Source organism: Ovis canadensis, chromosome 3, assembly GCF_042477335.2.
Source record: "Ovis canadensis isolate MfBH-ARS-UI-01 breed Bighorn chromosome 3, ARS-UI_OviCan_v2, whole genome shotgun sequence".
Classification (NCBI taxonomy): Eukaryota; Metazoa; Chordata; class Mammalia; order Artiodactyla; family Bovidae; genus Ovis; species Ovis canadensis.
Genome location: NC_091247.1, coordinates 44,391,233 through 44,409,030, shown reverse-complemented (window position 1 = coordinate 44,409,030; position 17,798 = coordinate 44,391,233). Strand labels below are relative to the sequence as shown.

The following is a 17,798-nucleotide window of genomic DNA, read 5'->3' as shown; positions in this document are numbered from 1 at the left end:
AAAGAGGAGGTAGAAATAAAATAAAACAGTAAAACTAATCAAGAAAACAATGACCACACCAAAACTGAAGTCTATCGTTTTTGGACTATTTTAAGTTCCTCAAGACAATACATTTCTTTTATTGTTTAAATTAGTCTGATTTGGACATTTTGCCACTTTTAACTGACAACATCTTAGCTAATACAATAAACTTTCTCTATACAGTGTATTGGCTGTATCTCTTAGGGGTTCTTCTTCACTGTTTTCACGATATCTACAAGTTTTAAAGGTTTGTGATTTTTTTTTTTAAGTCCAGAATCATTCTTGTTTAAGAATGCCAGAAGATTTCACAATACATAATAGATTCAACAGTAGGGTAAAGCAGCTATACCCCAATAAAAAATTTCAAAATAATAATAATAAAAAAATAATGTGCTCAGAACAGTGCCTGGCACAAAGTAACTAGCTAATAAATGCATTAAAAAAAATGTAGGCAGATGATTTACTTTCTGAACTTTCCTATTGCAGCAATTTTAGTTAAGTTCATGTTTAAATAACAGAACAACTAAAATAAATTTTTCCAGTCTTGAGAATAGTGAATGAAATAATCTGGTAACCATATTGATTAAGCCTCTAAAATGACAGTCCAGATCTGTCTATGTAACAAATTGAAAATCAGAGTTAAAAATTTCTTGAAAAGACTGTCAAGCTGCATTTAAGGATTATTTTCTTTTTCAGCTATACAAATCATACTAAACTATGGGGTATAAACAATAAACAAAAATTCAAAATACAATTAATGCCCCCAAATAAACATACACACTTGTGGTCAATTAATCTACAATAAAGAATACAAGAATCTACAATGGAGAAAAGACAGTCTCTTCAACAAGTGGTACTGGGAAAAGAAGCTACATGTGAAAGAATGAAATCAGAACACTCTCTAACACCATCTACAAAAATAAACTCAAAATTGATTAAAGAAGTAAATGTAAGACTGGATACTATAAAACTCCTAGGGGAAAACACAGGCAGAATGCTCTTGGAAACAAATTACAGCAGTATTTTTATGGAGCTGAATCCTAGAGTTATGGAAATAAAAACAATAATAAACAAATGGGACCTAATTAAACTTAAAAGCTTTTGCACAGCAAAGGAAACCACAAACAAAATGAAAGGACTGGGAGAAAATATTTGAAAATTATGTGACCTACAAGGAATTAATTTCCAAAATACACAAACAGCTTATATAGGTCAATTAAAAAAAAACAACACCAAATCAAAAAATGGGCAGATCTAGACAATTCTCCAAAGAAGACACACAGACAGCCAAAAGGCATATGAAATGATGTTTGATACTGCTAATTATTAGAGAAATACCATCCATAACCACAATGAGGTATCACCTCACACTGATCAGAATGGCCATCTTCAAAACGTATACAAATAATAAATGCTGGAGATGATGTGGAGAAAAAGGTTCCTTCTGACACCACTGGTGGGAATGTAAATTGGTGCAGCCACTATGGAAAACAGTATGGAAGTTCCTTAAAAAACTAAAAATAGAGTTATCATATGATCCAGTGATGCCACTCCTGGGCATATATCTGGAGAAAACTCTAATTAGAAGAGATATATGCAACCCAATATTCATAGCAGTACTATTTATAATAGCCAAGACATGGAAATGTCCACTGACAGATAAATGGGTAAAAATATGTGGTAAATATACACAATGGAATATTATTCAGCCATAAAAAGAATGAAAAATGCCATCAGTCCATGCAGCAACATGGATAGATCTAGAAATTGTCATACTAATTGAAGTAAGTTAGATACAGAAAGACAATACCACATACCACATGATGTCACTTATCATGAGATACTATCATGAAAAAAGAGATACTAATGAACTCATTAACAAAAAAGAAACAGACTCACAGACATAGAAAACAAACTTACGGTTACCAAAGGGGAAAGGGCAGGGCAGGGGATGGATAACTTAGGAGTTTGAGATTAGCAGACACAAACTATATGAAACAGATAAACAGTGGTCCTACTGTATAGCACAGGGAACTATATTCAACATCCTGTAATAAGCTATAATGGAAAAGACTATAAAATGAATACATGTAACTGAATAACTGAATCACTTTTCTGTATACCAGAAACTAATACAACACTGTAAGTCAACTATACTTCAATTACAAAAATGTAATGTCTCTTTCTGTAGAAAACTTAGGGAAAAGAGAAAAGAATGAATAACAAGTTTAAATTACACATAATTCTACCATCTAAAGGCAACCACAAAAAGACAGGCTGTCTCTGGTCTATGCAGATTAAGAGGTAAAAAAATAAAAAAAAAAACATTTTTAACACAGCTAAGAGCATGCTACATAAACAGATCTCTGTCTTGTTTCTTCACTTAATGTTATAATGTATGCATTTTCTTCAATCATTAAAAATCCTTGCCTGCATGACATTCTGTCCTAGCGAGTATACTAGGCATAACCAATTTTACCATTTCTATGTTAGACATCAGAGTTCTTTCTGATTTGTAGTTATTTAAAAATCTTCATTAAAAATGAGGTTTCTAATGTTATGTTTCAGTGAAATCATGCCCTAGAATGAATCATAAACTTGTCCAAAGAAAAATTACTGTATTTAGAAATCAAACATCATCTTCAAAGATGTTTTACAACAATATTAGTTTAAGTGGTCTAAATGTGAAAATGAGAAGCTACAATTAGGACAAATCACTGTTTTCATATAGCACATACATCAAATAGTAATTTGGCTTAGTTTAACTGATATAGAATCTAAAAGTAAGATGGCTATTTAAACAATTACTGGCAAAAAGTTGGCCAACTCCAACTATGCAATGTAGGAGTTCTAGATATCCAGAAGTGTGTGATGAAGTCATGGTGGGAATATAAGAAAAAGTAAAAACATGCCCTTATACTGTACAATTCACAGATACAGGTTTGATATCTATCACTATCAATAGATAAGATCAACATCTGGGTAGGAGTCTAAATTAAATGCAATGAATCACATTTTATAAAAACTTTTCCCATTTCAACCAGAAAGCTTATAGATGTGATGTAGAGCATCATCCCAATTTTATTAAGAAAGTCATATTATAGATAAATACCTAAGTCCCCCAGATCATTTTTAATATGAAACTCAGGAGATGCCAGGGATCTTGACTAGAACATAAATGAAATATTGACACTTGATAATTCAAAGAATATCACATTTCACTAACAGCCTCTTATACTCAGTAATTCCTAAGGACTGTCTTATTAAAACAGTTATGACACGTTGGTAATCCCAACACCACATACTAGAGTCTATAACATCTTTTCTTCTGAAGAATGCTGTGTGACATGTGTTCTTTTCCTTATATTGACCAGATGAAAATTAACTGGCTTGACCACAAAGTAATTAAATATGATGCCTGATACATGACTGGACCCCAGGCTTAAAAATGAAATAAAAACCTGCAATAAAGAACATTAGAGTAATATAAATATGAACTGTATGTTAAAAATACTATGGTATCAGCATAATATTAATATTAAATTCCTAGAAAAATTAAGTGTTATGGGATAGATTTTTGAGTATTTCACAATATTTTAACTATAGATAATCAAGATAGATTCAAGCATCACAAAATCACAAAAGGAAATATTACTTATAATATTTAATGCCTGGTCCCATCACTTCATGGGAAACAGTGGAAACAGTGTGAGACTTCAGTTTTTTGGGCTCCAAAATCATTGCAGATGGTGACTGCACCCATGAAATTAAAAGATGCTTACTCCTTGTAAGGAAAGTTGTAACCAACCTAGATAGCATATTCAAAAGCAGAGACATTACTTTGCCAACAAAGGTCCATCTAGTCAAGGCTATGGTTTTTCCAGTAGTCATGTATGGATGTGAGAGTTGGACTGTGAAGAAAGCTGAGTGCCAAAGAATTGATGCTTTTGAACTGTGGTGTTGGAGAAGACTCTTGAGAGTCCCATGGATTGCAAGGAGATTCAACCAGTCCATTCTAAAGGAGATCAGCCCTAGGTGTTCTTTGGAAGGAATGATGCTGAAGCTGAAACTCCAGTACTTTGGCCACCTCATGCGAAGAGTTGACTCATTGGAAAAGACTTTGATGCTGGGAGGGATTGGGGGAAGGAGGAAAAAGGGATGACAGAGGATGAGATGGCTGGATGGCATCACCGACTCGATGGACGAGAGTTTGAGTGAACTCCAGGAGTTGGTGATGGACAGGGAGGCCTGGCGTGCTGGGATTCATGGGGTTGCAAAGAGTCGGACACGACTGGACGACTGAACTGAACTGAAGCATATTTCTTTTTAAAATGAAATAAATCGTTCAGAATCATTAAAAAAAAAAAAGTTACCAAAATACTCTGAAGCACTTCAAATCTTATTTAAAACAAAGCTCCTTTAGAAAAATTGCAAAAATTAAAAATTTTGTTTTATTCAAATTTTTGTGTCTAGAAAGAGGACAATTTTAGGGATATCCTGGATAAACTGATAAATCACGTAAGCTTACCTTAACTCTCTGTAGGAAAATTGTAAACTTGGAGAAAATATCCGTTAGTAAATCAAACCACTGAGGAAAATTCAACATTCTCATCTGATCTGCAAGCCTAGAGAAAAAATTCAAACAAAAATAATGACTGTCTTGGGGCCAGTATGATATTATCTACAAGCTGGAAGAAACTACACTGAATACTATCTAGTAACAAAAGAATAAAATGCAATTTAATCTACAATTATACAACAGAGATGAAGAAGTCAATTAGTAAACAACTCCTTGTTTAAACATCTCTAAGACATCTTTGCTAAGTCGCTTCAGTCGTGTCCGACTCTGTGCGACCCCAGAGACAGAGGCCACCAGGCTCCCCCCATCCCTGGGATTCTCCAGGCAAGAACACTGGAGTGGGTTGCCATTTCCTTCTCCAATTCATGAAAGTGAAAAGTGAAAGTGAAGTCGCTCAGTTGTGTCCGACTCTTAGTGACCCCATGGACTGCAGCCCACCAGGCTCCTCCATCCATGAGATTTTCCAGGCAAGAGTACTGGAATGGGTTGCTATCGCCTTCTCCCTAAGACATCTTTATCATGTATTAATTCCATGTGAACATGCTTTGTGGTCATTTGATTAAAGGGATAGAGAAATAAACTAATTTAGGTTAAATGTAGAAAAGATATATGCTGGAATAAAAATGAGAAACATAACAGCTCCCCTAAAAAACTTAATAACCTATTTTTCTAACTATAAACTAAAAGTACTTTTCTATATATGAAGGGTAACATGGCATAGTGGCTAAGAGTATGGGCTCTTGAGCCACAGTGTCTTGGTTCAAGATCCAGCCCTGCCACTTAACTAATTGTATGACTCTGGCCAAGTGACTTAGTGAGTGAAAGTCTCTCAGTCGTGTCCAACTCTTTTCCAACCCCATGGAAGATAGGCTGCCAGGCTCCTCTGTCCTTGGGGATTCTCCAGGCAAGAACATTGGAGTGGGTTGCCATTTCCTTCTCCAGGGGATCTTCCCAACCCAGGGACTGAACTCATGTCTCCTGCATTACAGGCAGATTCTCTACCACTGAGCCACCAGGGAAATTCATATGGAAAAAGTGATAGAAGCTACCACATATGGTAGATGTTAGTATTAACTGAGTCAATAAGTACTCAGGACATTGCACAATTAATTTAAAAAATGCTATGTATTAGCCAATATTTATATCTAGAATGTTTTATATATATATATATATACACACACTAAATATTATATTAGTATAATATATAAAAGTATAGCCAATATTTTTATAGCTGACATCAATTTTTAAAATAAAAAACAGAATTCCATAAAGGTATTTCAGAACAATATAATGACTTATTACTCTAAATTTTTAATTAATGATGCTACACTTAGGAATTTATTCTCAAAAGGTACTCCTATATATTTGAGGTATAGGATGTGCTCTAAGTTAAGAAAATTTCATACAGAAGAAAAAACTAAAAACTGACTCTCCATGTGTGTAGGACCTTTAGCAATAGTCCAGTAACTTAATTTTTCTAACTACTAGTGATCCCTGCCTTATTAGGACTGCTTCAACTAATTCTGAACCTGAGCTTTCACTAGGTAAGTGTGCAAATTAAAACTCCACAATTCTCATTCTATGAACTTGGCCCAGAGAAGTTTTACAGTTGTCCATAGTACTTTTCATATCTTAGACCAGTTAATAAAACTTATATATGTATATGAACAAGAAATTCATAGTCATAAAATACTTATCACTATTTTTCTCAAAGTAGAAGAACAGAAATTTCAAGGGAAAACAAAAAATTACAGACACGGGCAATTCTAAGTCATGCATTCAAACTTCTCAAAGTTAACTGCATTTTAATTATATGGCTAAACAAATTTAGCACTGCTATTCTTCTTCAATTTCCACCCTCCGTATCTATGTACATCTCCACCCTCTCTCAGCCCTGGGAGGCTGACTTGTGGACTTGGCCAGTGAGGAGCCCTTGCAAAAGACTGAAAGGAGCAAAGGTGCTGATAGTTTCATCTCTGCCCCGGAGTGGTTACCACAGAAAGACTGGCCCCCTCCACTGAACATCAATTCAATTACTACAAGATTATTCTAACTACTTACATTGTTTTCTCCTTCTGAATTCTATTAATGGCTCTCTTTGCCCCTTAAGGCTTCCCTGGTGGCTCAGACGGTAAAGCGTCTGCCTGCAATGCGGGAGACCCGGGTTCGATTCCTGGGTCGGGAAGATCCCCTGGAGAAGGAAATGGCAATCCACTCTAGCACTCTTGCCTGGAAAATCCCATGGATGGAGGAGCCTGATAGGCTACAGTCCATGGGGTCACTTTCACTTTGCCCCTTTAAGGTACTGCACTATCACTTGTATTTTCCCATACTCTGCCCATACTTTAGTAAATATTTCCTTAACTAAATCCTCTTTATTCTATCCTTAATCTAATGTGTTATCTTTTCCCTGACTGGTAACCCCAACTTAATATTTATACTTACTTCAAAACAACATCTGTGTCTATATCTTCTATTTGTGAAACTTTATTAATCACACACTGCAAAATTTAAGGAAAAAAAATTGATTAACATCTTTAGAATTGTAAGTACTACATGTTCATTATTTATTAATAAGGGCCTCAATGACTATGATAATCATTCTACCAAACCTCTCTTTTGACTCTTACAAATTGCAGCAGTACCCTATTAAATAATTACTCCAGAGAATGCTTAAACTGTACTAATTAAAATTTCCTACTTTTTAAAACTGTTCAAAACTGTTCAAAGGTACACACAGAAACAAACACACAACACATGCACACAAAAAGTCCCCACAGAACTATAATTCTTAGGAACATAGTTTAAGCTTCATACTAAAATTCCAAAAGAAATTCACTTTGGAGGTCACACTTCCTCATAATACATGCGAAAGTTTAAAGTTTTAAAAAAATAAATGCTCAGACTTAGAAGTCTAGCAATTAAAGCACAGCAGTTTTTAAAAACTGTTTAAAATATACATACAGAAAACTGAACAAATTATACTTATAGCTCAATATTTATTTTACAAGTAGAGTACACCTATTTAAACAGAACTCAGATTATGAAATTGAACATTACCAGTCATCCCCTCTTATTCCCCTCCTGGTCACTACTTCCTCCCCAAAGCCATCACTATCCTAATTTCTAACATCATAGACTAATTTTGCTCATGGTTGAATTTTTAGGTCAGTGAAATCATACAGTGTGTACTCCTCTGTGTCTGGCTTCCTTCGCTCCACAGTATGTATGTGAATATCCATGTTGTTTGTTTCATGTAATTATTCATTCTCATTGCTGTTATAGAATTCAGTGATGTAAATATGCTACAATTTTATTTACCTTTCCTACTGATGAAAAAATTTGGGTTTTTCCACTTTTTTTTTTTTTTTAATTACAAATATACTGCCATGAAATGCTTGTGCTGTTTTGGTGGTCTATGTACAAATTTCTGATGGGTAAATTACTAGAAATAGAATTGCTAAGTCATAAGATACGTGTATATTTAGTTCTTGCTTGTTTTATTTAAACATTAGAAACTAAAAAATGTACATTTAACCTAACGATGATGATCAGTTAAGCCTAACAAATACATTCAAAATTGTTATTTTTCAAATACAGAAAAACTAAAGTTCAGTGAATGAGATTTATTTGAAAAGTCAAAACAAAAATCTAAGATACTAAAAAAAAAAAAACAATAGATTTTAGTTTACAATGATAATTTCTTAGAGCTCAGGATAAGAAGAAATACTGATGTAAGTATATACTATTGGTAAAATCTTTTTTTGGTAAAAAAAAAAAAAGGCAATTCAACTCCATGCATCAAACAATTTAAGAATACTTTTCACTCTCTGACCAACAATTCTACTTCAGGAATCAGTTATTAAGAAAACAGTCTTAAATATGAAAAAACTAAACAAACAAAACTTTATACCAAAGTTGTCACAGTGATCCTTATACTACCAAACAGAAAATGACCTAAATATTTAACACAGAGGAAAGGTTAAACAGGCTTAAGTAACAGGATGTTGATGGAATTTTATATAACCTTTAAAAGTGATCTTTATGAAGGCTTATGAGGAAATGTTTATGTTATGATTCAAAGTGAAATATTTGTACAATTAATGAAAAACACCAGTAACTACTTACACTTTTAAATAGTCAAATGATAATCTTTTTGACTAGGTGGGCTATATTTTTTTTTGTTCTAGTTTTCTATATTTAAAATTTTTAAATAAATGAGAAAATATTATGATACTGAATATATTACAAGATAATGTAAAAATAAACTTCACAAAAGATTCTAGACCAAAACTTATAAAATAAAAAAGTACAATTACCTGTTTAATGATATTCTTTGCTGTAATAATCATTTCTTCACTATATATTTCTAAAAAATTAAGTTTTCTTTGTTTTAAAAGTCCAAATACAAGAGAGATTAGTCTTTCCTATTAAAAAAAAAAAAGGGTAACAATGTCACAATTTAAGTACAAAATAATCTCACTTAGAAGTAGAAATAATCAATTGTTTAACCCTGAAATCTCTATATTGCATATGGTATTTTCTAGAAGCCTTAACAACCCCTTTCCAAAGCGATCTTGTCATCAGATTTTTGCAGTCATTATTCTAAAACAGGCAAATCCCATCCTACTACAGTGGATCAAATGAAGCTGGTTTGGGGGCAGAACAATTTATTTTAGTCTAGTTTCAATAAGAAGCTAGAAAGTATTCTTCTCAAACCCTGATGACTAATAAATATTCTATAAGCCCTGTGCTTTTAAATTAGTGGTCTACAACACTGGAATGATGACCTGGATTATTTGTGGAAAGACTCTTGAGAGTCCCTTGGACTGCAAGGTGATCCAACCAGTCCATTCTCAAGGAGATCAGCTCTGGGATTTCTTTGGAAGGAATGATGCTAAAGCTGAAACTCCAGTACTATGGCCACCTCATGCAAAGAGTTGACTCATTGGAAAAGACTCTGATGCTGGGAGGGATTGGGGGCAGGAGGAGAAGGGGATGACAGAGGATGAGATGGCTGGATGGCATCACTGATTCAATGGACGTGAGTCTGAGTGAACTCCAGGAGTTGGTGATGGACAGGGAGGCCTGGCGTGCTGGGATTCATGGGGTCGCAAAGAGTTGGACACGACTGAGCAACTGAACTGAACTGAACTGACTGAACTGCTAACACAAAAATCTCTTTAACTGATTAGGCTGCTATCAGGACTTTTTGGATTCTTTACTATTAATAGTTCTTGGCAGTAATCAGCATTAAGAAGTTACCAAATAAATTAACAAATATGATACATTTGTGCATGCACATGCATAAAACATGTTCATAACAGGTGCTCAGTGAATGTGAATGACAGGTAAAATACCATACAATAACAATCACTTTTTCTATAAGACACACTCCATTATATGCATACACAAGGATATAAGTTAATCATCCTATATCTACATTTGGAACTTGGGTTATAAGCTATATAAAGACTTTAATTTCCATTTTTAATTAAGCTATAAAATTATTTATTCTCTAATTTCAAAGGTTAATAAACAAGTATAGTGCTTACTAAAGTCACATAGTGAAAGATTTCATAGGTCTCACACAGACTGATACTGAAGATAATTTTGCCCACTATAACCTAAGAAGAATGTTCTATACAATGCGTTAGCAAATAACACTAAGCAATGAGATCAATTTCATTCTAGAGTTCAAAGGACATACCTCTTCTAAAATTTGACAGTCATCTTCCAATGGTCTATTTAAGTCACTGTGAGAATAAGTAGAAAATTCTGCAATCATCATTTTATCTATCAGTTTTTCTAATTCACAAAGCTGTGATCCCAAATGCCTACAAAGGAAGAGGGAAATGTTACCTACATTTACTAAAAACCCAAATTTACTCCACAATCAAGGGATCAACTAGGCAGCAAAACTTTTGTAGTTGATAGTACTTGTGCAACAAGGTGACATTTTAATAAAATGAAGTCTTTTAACAAAAATAACTGTGACAGTTTCACGTTGTCGCCCAAATTCTATTTTTCCCTTTCTATCTTTAACCTCCAAACAGTTAAATATGCTATAGGAAACCTGGTTCTACAAAACTTCATGACTGTTTTTTTTAGTCCTTTTTGCACAGATGAAATAATCAGATATTCTAAAATCCTTTCCTCATTAACCACTTACTGAATATAAATGTCAGTAGCTCCTCAGTCATTTATTTATGGAATAAATTTAAGCGCATACTGTGTACCAGGCCCTGTTCTGGGTATACATAAATATCTGAAGAACTATAGGGATAGTCTGATGCAATTAATCTCTGTCACAATCAGTGTGAGTTACTGTGCAACATCCCTCAGGCCGTTAAACTGAAAGTCATCAGAACTTAAGAATGAAAAAATAAAAATACTGAGCTACAATCTATCCCTGGAACTTTTTCTCATAAAATATAATGTTCCTTTTTAACTTACCTCTTTAATATTTGCAGATCCTAGTTAGGATTAAAGTGAGAGGGACTCTAACTTGAGCAAAGTTGTGGGGGTAATAAGGGGAAGTATTACTAAAAAAATGTGGAACCTTTTCCCTGGAAAAAACATGTATGGTCCAAATGACAAGAAGGGTTCCATGTAGTTAATCCCTGCTCTTAAGGGAACTAAGGATGAATAGCTTCATATCCAAAGGGGGTTTTGCCATATAATCGAATAGTTTCATGAAAACAATGGGTTGAAGAAAACCAGGTAATCTAATTGGTACAAAGCATTTCAAAACTTAAGTGAAATCTCTCTTAAATTTAAACATTTATAATTAAATAAAAAACATTTTAAAATCTTATGCTACATTTACTTGAAAAACAAACTCAATGTCAGCAATTGTCCTGACTACGACCAGACAGATTCAGCACATTTAAAAAAATTAGTCTAAAGCATGTGGCCTTTTAGACAGATCCACTGCTTTTCATTTATGAACGACATATGGTAGTAGTATAGTGATAATTTGAAAAAGTCTGATAAGCGAAATTTTATAATATGAAAATTATATTTCTTACAGCTAATTAGAAGTCTAATAAGGTTCTCATAAATGGTGACATCTCATAATGAACATATCCACTATTATAATTTAGAACATATCCACTATTATAAACTAAAATACTACCATAAAAGGAATTTGACAGTGTCCTGCAAAATTACGGGCAATCGGCCTTTGACCTAGGAATCTCACTTTCAGAATCTGTCTCAAAAGTATATAGGAAAAAATACAAAAGAATGTACATTCATTGCAGCACTGTTGATAATGGCAAAGGAATGGAAACAACCTAAATGCTGACGAACAGAAAGCTAGTTTTATCATGCTGCTGCTGCTAAGTCGCTTCAGTCGTGTCCGACTCTGTGCGACTCAATAGACGGCAGCATAACAGACCCTATATATCTGCAAAATATAATCTGCAAGACCCTACTAACCTGCAATTAATATCAATTCATGGGGTCACAAAGAGTTGGACAAGACTGAGCAACTGAACTGAACTGAATATACTATATACTGCTACAGAGCAGTTTCTCAACCTTTTTGTCATTATTGCCTCCCCAAAACATCCTTTTAGATATTTTTATTCCTAATCATCCCCCATGAAGTTTTAATATCACAGATATACTGTATATCCATTTAGGTACCATGGCCTTTGGAGCACAACAAACCATTGTAAAATTCAAGACTTTTTTTTTACCCTTCAAGAACCAATTTCCCCTCCCTGAGGTGATATTCCCCATCGAGAATGTGTACTATAGCATGATCTACAGGGTATATGTAAGGTAAAAACAGTAAGGTGGAGAAAACTACGTACAATATGCAATTGCTTATCTAAGACGAAGGACAGATAGATGGATAAATATAAACTAAAACTTTTTAAAATGATGACTAACAGGAGTAGAGAGGAAGGGGACCAAGACAGAAGTTAAATTTCTCCGAATTATCTTCTTTCATAGATCTGATTTTGGAACCATGTAACCACTTAACATAGTTGTAAAACAATGTTACACCTAAAAACAGCAACCCTTAAATATCAAAAGCAAATCAAATAAATGAGCTTAACTATGTATTAAACTAGAGGCAAATCTACAAAAGAGGAAATTATCTCAAGTGACTTTAAAACATAGTAATTTATCCATTCATCCCACAAGGGATATACCTTTAGAAAAACAAAAAGAAATCCTATGTGTTTGTAGTAATAATATTGTTAGCTCTGAGAGCACTCTATGTATGTGTGTGCTAAGTCACTTCAGTCGTGTCTGACTCTGCAACCCTACGGACTGTAGCCCTCCAGGCTCCTCTGTCCATCGGATTCTCCAGGCAAGAATATTGGAGTTGGTTGCCATGCCCTCCTCCAGGGGATCTTCCCAATTCAGGGATCAAACCTGTGTCTCTTACATCTCCTACACTGCCAGGCAGGTTCTTTACCACTAGCATCACCTGGGAAGCCCAATTCTATGTATATTGTTGGATAAAACAAATGAGTAATTATGTTGGTGTCATTAGGAAGCACAGTTTTTAGGCTGCTGGAAAGGTAAATATATATGCAAAGTTGAAGAAACAAAAACTCTACAGTCCTAAATTTATCAGTACACAGTGGAACTATCCTGGAACAAACTCATATTTTTTCTTTAAGAAGGAAACTTTATTTTCTAGCTCTACCCACTAAAAAGGCTTGGTGATCATAACCAATCAGCCTTTGATCAGAGGTGTAGCAAGGAACACCTTGCTACAAGGAGCACCTAGACTATAATTTCTAAGTACCATTTCCTAATAAAAGAAATTAGGGCTCCTTAGAGAAATGGCAGTTTGCAAATCTGGAACATAAAAAGTGTAACATGAATATCCCATCATAACATGAAGTAAGAAAACCATCAACAACTACTCAAAGAATCAAAAGGATTTGAGGAGGTTCCTATATAAGAACAAAATGAATACTAATGAAAATTTTTAAAAGCAAAAAACTTGGGGCTTCCTTGGTGTCTCAATGGTAAAGAACCCTCCTGCCAATGCAGGAGACAAGGGTTTAATCCCTGATCCAGGAGGATCCCACATGCCACAGAGGAACTAAGACCATAAGCCACAAATATGAGCCTGCTCTGGAGCCCAGAAGCAACAGCTGCTGAAGCCCACGAGTCCTAGATCCTGTGTGTCATAAGAGAAGCCACCACAACGAGAAGCTCACATACCACAACAAAGAATAGTCCCCACTCACAACTAGAGAAAGCCCACTCACTAACAAAGACTCAGCACAGCCAATAAATAAAGCTTAAAAAAAGACAAAAAACATTGATACTTCAAACATTTATAAAACCATGTACTTATAAAACATTTGGATTTCAATTCATTATTTCAAAAACTGCCAGATAAAGGAAAAGAACCTAGAATTTATCTTGTCTATCCTTGTAAGAACTGTCCTTCAGAATTACCAAATAATTGTTATGGAGAAATATGGCTTTACATAAATATTCCATTAATAAATGAATAAGGAAGTTTAGAATTAGAATATCATGATTTGCAAACCACAATGAGATGATAAATCTAGGCAACAATCCTCAAATGGCTGCTTATATCATAAAAAGAGACAAACAGATATATGATTTCTAAGAAAAACTTAAACCTGATCAAGCCTTTAAATCGAACTACAAGTTTATAGGAAGTATAGGCAAAAGGAGAACCTGCAAATAAACACGTGGATGAAGTCGGCAAAATTCAGACTGTGAGAAGCACTACAAAGATAATTTCTTCAATAAATATTTTGAAAGGGGAAAAATGAGAAGAATGGAGAACAATATCAAAAGACACATGAAATATATCAATCAGTTGTAATATATAGTTATATTTTGGACCTATTTCAACAAATACACTATGAAAAGAATTTTGAGAAGTAGGAAAATTTGAACACTGACTAGCTATTTGAAAATATAAATGATATTAGAATTATGTTTTTAAAGATCCTTATCTTTCAAAGATACACAATGGAATACTTGTGGATAAAATGAAATGATATTTTGGATTTGTTTCAAAATAATCCAAGAATGGGGGAGGAATATGGAGAAAACAAAGTTGGCCGTGAGCTGATAATTCACAGGTGATATGCAGTTTACCCAGCTTCATACAACTCTCTTCATATAATTTCCTCTATTTTTGTGTGTTTCAGTTTTCAACAAGCTTTTTAAAAAGTAGTAATAGGGTAAGATATAAATCCACACAGAACTTTAACAATGCTTGGTTCTCAATTAATTTTTACAAAGATCATAAATTCCTTTTGAATGTAGACTAGCGGTTACCACTCAAGTATGTCTTACCTTCAGGTATAACAGTCCTCAGCAAATCCCAACAAATAATTACAGTAGGAAGTCCACCGGACTGTATCTAGTGATATTCAGCATAATAATTTAAATGTGAGGTTCTATTCAACCTCAGATACTATTGAAAATAACTGAGTACTTTCATTTCTATGCATCTTAAAGTAATTTTAAAGTCTGATAAATAAAGAAGAACAGATATGAATTTCAATACTAGTATCAAATAATATTTATTATGTACTCACAGGTATAAGATAACATATGTTAAAAGATTTAAGTGAATTCTTAAACAAAACTTCTAGAATTATAAGGTTTTATAAGATTCACCTTTTCGTCCTTGCTCTGTGTTTACAATATTTTTGACTACTTTATCAATAGATGCAATTATACTGAACATTATTAACCTTACCAAAAATATTTAAACATAGATCCATTAACAGTTCATTTTAAAAGCAGCATGCTTGGGGCTGGTGCATGGGGATGACCCAGAGAGATGTTGTGGGGAGGGAGGTGGGAGGGGGGGTCATGTTTGGGAACGCATGTAAGAATTAAAGATTTTAAAATTTAAAAAATTAAAAATAAAACAAAATATTAAAAGAATAAATAAATAAAATAAAAGTATGAGAAGAAATGGGCAGCAGAGGATGAGATGGTTAGGTAGCATCACCAACTTAATGGACATGAATTTGAGCAAACTCCAGGAGGCAGTGGAAGACAGAGGAGCCTGGCATGATGCAGTCCATGAGATCACAGAGTTGGACACGACTGAACAACAAAAACAACATCACCACCCTAATAATCACATGCAGTAATTAAGAGTGGTGGAAGAAATATACTGGAATGCAAAATAACTAAAAATAACTTTCTAAAAACATACATAGGTCCATATATCCAGCTAAATAAATCAGAGCAATTCTAATACTTGCTACTTTAATATGCCTCAATTTGTACATGAGTTCACCTCTTCTACTAAGCTGTGGGTTCACAATGACTTCTGTGCTGCTTTTATCAGAAAAACTTACATATCAATAAACCCAACAGTAATACTATTTTCATCAAATAGCAGAAATTTTGTTGTTTTGACTTCATCTCAGAGCATACAATGTGGATGTTTTTATATTATAATGTTTTGAAAATCTAAATTATGTAAGACCATATCAGGAGCAAACAAGGTATTAAATATTTTTTAATACTTCCAACAATAAAAATCCCTTAAGTGGAATCCTAAGGTGGCCTCTCTGATCAATAAAATCATATTACAGTAAACTGGAACCTGTAATTAACTCTGAATGTTTCCCACCTTTTCTTTCAAAAAGAAAAAGAAGGCGGCAAACAACTAGAAAAACTAGTTACATTAATTTTTATCTTAAAATCTATTACTATGGTAGGTTTCTCGCTTACCAAATCTGTAAATTGCCCACAGTTAAACACCTCTTGCACTAGAAAATTAGCACTGATGTTCAGAGTGATCTATTTGAGATCCTATAAAACCTCAATGAAATATATTAAAAAGTCTACATAACCCTTGGGCCCAGTGAGATCTTGACTGAATTTTGACTCTACTGTTTTATAATGTGCTCTATGACTTGGAGCAAGTTATTTGTATAACTTGCAACAAGTTATCTAAGATTTTCAATGCTTTATCTTTCTTATCTATTAAAATGAGGTAAGACTATCTCACAGGGGTTTTCTGGAGTGGGGAGCGGGGTCAAATAATATCAATACGTACAATATTCTTAGCATAGTATCTTGTACAGAATACCAAAGTATTCAAAAAATGTTCTTGGATTTTATAGTGGTGTGGTAGTAAGTAGTAACGAAAAAAACTAACAACAGTGAAAACTGAGAAGAGGTTCTACATAGCAAATAACATTATACCCCTGAATTTCAACATAACTGAATCTTTTCTACACGAAACCTGCAATATTTCAAGGATCAAATATATTTTCATATATATTTTATGTGAAGAATAAATGATCTTTATAAAAGTGCAGGTCTTAAAAAATATTAGAAAGATACATGAGCAAAAGGTAGACAACTAGAATATTTGAAAGTCTTTAAAAATTATATGCCATTTTTTTATGAAGAATATTTTGTCCTCTGAGTTAAGATATAAACGAAAAGTGAGCCTGAAAATAAAGGTAAACTCTTCCTTGTGTTCTAGCTCAAGATGATTACAAGATTATAAAATTTTCACTTTGCCTTTTCAACCCTGTTCTTAAATATTTTCCAGATAGCTTTGCATAACTATACTTTTAATCAATATTACTGGGCATAAAGTTATGAGTCAAGAAAATGAAATAAACTACGTGACCTTTGGAGTAAAAATTAGAACAGTTTCAGAATTTGCGTTCAGCAGGCAAGCGTTTAATCTTTGTTTCTATTTCTCTGTTCAGAGGATAAAGCATTCTACTTTGTAGAATCAGTTGCTAATATTCACCAACATTTTAATTATATAGTAGTGACAAGTGAAAAACATCTGTTATTACAGAAATCCATCTTGCTAAAATACTGACAAAATTATTAGTTTAAAAAATATATTCCATGAACACATTTAAAAGAGAAATATTTAAAATTTCAGAGGTAAAGGAGAAACTAAAAATCATTTAGTCACCCTGGGTATCCATGCTGAGAAATTCAAAGTAGACTCCAAAGGACTACAAACCACCCAAAATTGATTGCAAAATATTATGTACAGGTATATTTTTATGGAAAGAAGGTCTGACCACAGCTTAAAATAGACTTTCAAAGAGATCTGTAATCCAAACTTCTGTAAACATAAATGTCTGGAGAAGGTTTTTCCCCTAAGGTTAAACTCCATAGCAATCCGTACATTCATCATCATACTGTACTGCACCATATGATAACTACCTAGTAATTT

The 17,798-nt window shown here is 33.6% G+C and overlaps 1 protein-coding gene across 7 annotated transcripts in view; it reads right to left on the bottom strand.

The window, feature by feature from the left end:
- VPS54 (VPS54 subunit of GARP complex) overlaps positions 1–17,798 on the bottom strand; it is a 103,459-nt gene that overhangs the window by 36,524 nt on the left and 49,137 nt on the right. For all 7 annotated transcript variants that reach the window (XM_069583038.1, XM_069583041.1, XM_069583035.1 and 4 more), the window contains 4 exons: positions 10,311–10,437; positions 8,920–9,027; positions 7,046–7,101; positions 4,550–4,646 (listed from right to left, as the gene is read on the bottom strand). In XM_069583038.1, coding sequence (XP_069439139.1) covers positions 4,550–4,646; positions 7,046–7,101; positions 8,920–9,027; positions 10,311–10,437 — 388 coding nt within the window. The remainder of the gene's footprint in view (positions 1–4,549; positions 4,647–7,045; positions 7,102–8,919; positions 9,028–10,310; positions 10,438–17,798) is intronic.